Source organism: Colobus angolensis, unplaced genomic scaffold (genome assembly GCF_000951035.1).
Source record: "Colobus angolensis palliatus isolate OR3802 unplaced genomic scaffold, Cang.pa_1.0 Scaffold22, whole genome shotgun sequence".
NCBI lineage: Eukaryota > Metazoa > Chordata > Mammalia > Primates > Cercopithecidae > Colobus > Colobus angolensis.
This window is the reverse complement of record NW_012115377.1, coordinates 4,083,821-4,085,510: the sequence shown is the minus strand read 5'-3', so window position 1 is coordinate 4,085,510 and position 1,690 is coordinate 4,083,821. Positions and strand designations below refer to the sequence as shown.

The window sequence follows — 1,690 nt, the reverse complement described above, 5'->3', positions numbered from 1 at the left end:
CCCCGCGCCTCGGCCTCCGCCCGACCATGTTTTCCCTCTTTTAAACATTTTTTAAAGCATACAGATATTATTTGCTATGATCAGTTTTATAGAAGCCTCCAGATAGCATTTAGTTCAGCAAAGAGCTTTCACTGATACATCATTTTCTTTATTTTAATTTTTTGTAGAACTTCTGTGCTTCTCAGATGGGAAATCAGCTGAAATGAGAAGCCTGTAATCCCAGCACTTTGGGAGGCCGAGGCAGGCAGACCCCCTGAGGTCAGGAGTTTGAGAGCAGCCTGGCCAACATGGTAAAACCCTGTCTCTACTAAAAGTACAAAAACTAGCTGGGCATGGTGGCACATGCTTATAATCCCAGCTACTCGGGAGGCTGAAGCAGGATAATAGCTTGAACCTGGGAGGCGGAGGTTGTAGTGAGCCCAGATCGTGCCACTGCACTCCAGCCTTGGCGGCAGAGGAAGACTCCGTCTCAAAAAAAAAAAAAAAAAAAAAAAGACAAGGAATATAGTAGAAGAGCAGAAATTCTGGAGCTCATTTTTTGCCCCAGGAGGGAAGACTGGAGAAAGAAAGGGCCTTGCAACCTGTAAGCTATAAGGCTTTGGGGAAAGAGCCTTGGTTTTTTCACCTTTGATGGGGAAGAATAATAGTATCTACCTCCAAGAGTTGGCGTGACCATTTTTTTTTTTTTTTAAATTTTGAGGCAGAGTCTCGCTCTGTCGCCAGGATAGAGTGCAGTGGCGCGATCTTGGCTCACTGAAACCTCTGCCTCCCGGGTTCAAGTGATTCTCGTGCCTCAGCCTCCCGAGTAGCTGGGACTACAGGCACCCACCACCATACCGAGCTAATTTTTGTACTTTTAGTAGAGACAGGGTTTCATCATATTGGTCAGGCCGGTCTCGGCCTCTTGACCTCAGGTGATCCACCCATCCCGGCCTCCCAAAGTGTAGGATTACAGACTTGAGCCACCACGCCCAGCCTGGTGTGACGATTAAATGAGATACTCTATGGTGTTCTCTTAGAACAGTCTGAGAAGTAACATTAAGTGCAATATAAGTATTCCTGAATATTATTACTGAAATTATTTTACTGCTGGTGAAACGAGATCCAGGGACCAGGGTGATCGCGTGAAGCACGTCCCACTCCGAACAGTGCAGACCCCCGAATAGCCACTCAGCCATGCAGCCTCCCCTCCCCGCAGTCACATCCTCCCAGCACTCTCCTGTCCCTGACCCCTTGGACCTGGCTGGTTGGGAGGCTGGAATCCTTTTTACCCCACCCCAAGGTGGGTCACCTACCCGGCTTGAGCGACGTCCTCTTCCCACCTGCTGCAGGGACCCCGGTGGCCCAGATGACAGAGGATGCCATCGATGCGGAACGGCTGAAGCATCTTATCGTGACCCCCTCAGGCTGCGGGGAACAGAACATGATCAGCATGACGCCCACAGTCATTGCTGTGCATTACCTGGATGAAACAGAACAGTGGGAGAAGTTAGGCCCGGAGAAGCGGCAGGGGGCCTTGGAGCTCATCAAGAAGGGTGGGCTCCCTGCCCCTCTTGGAGACCCCAGGGACCCCTTTCCGAGCGCCCCCCTCCCTTAAGACCCCACCTCATTTCAAGACCACGCCCTCCCCTGAGGCTCCACCTCCTCTCCTAGCCACGCCCCACATTTGAGGCCCCCACCTCTTCTCAAG

General features: G+C 51.4%; 1 protein-coding gene across 1 annotated transcript in view; it reads left to right on the top strand.

Annotated features, from left to right (window-relative positions):
- C3 (complement component 3) overlaps positions 1-1,690 on the top strand; it is a 60,481-nt gene that overhangs the window by 43,269 nt on the left and 15,522 nt on the right. The window contains exon 20 of the mRNA XM_011943629.1: positions 1,332-1,535. Within this exon, the coding sequence (XP_011799019.1) occupies positions 1,332-1,535 (204 nt within the window). The remainder of the gene's footprint in view (positions 1-1,331; positions 1,536-1,690) is intronic.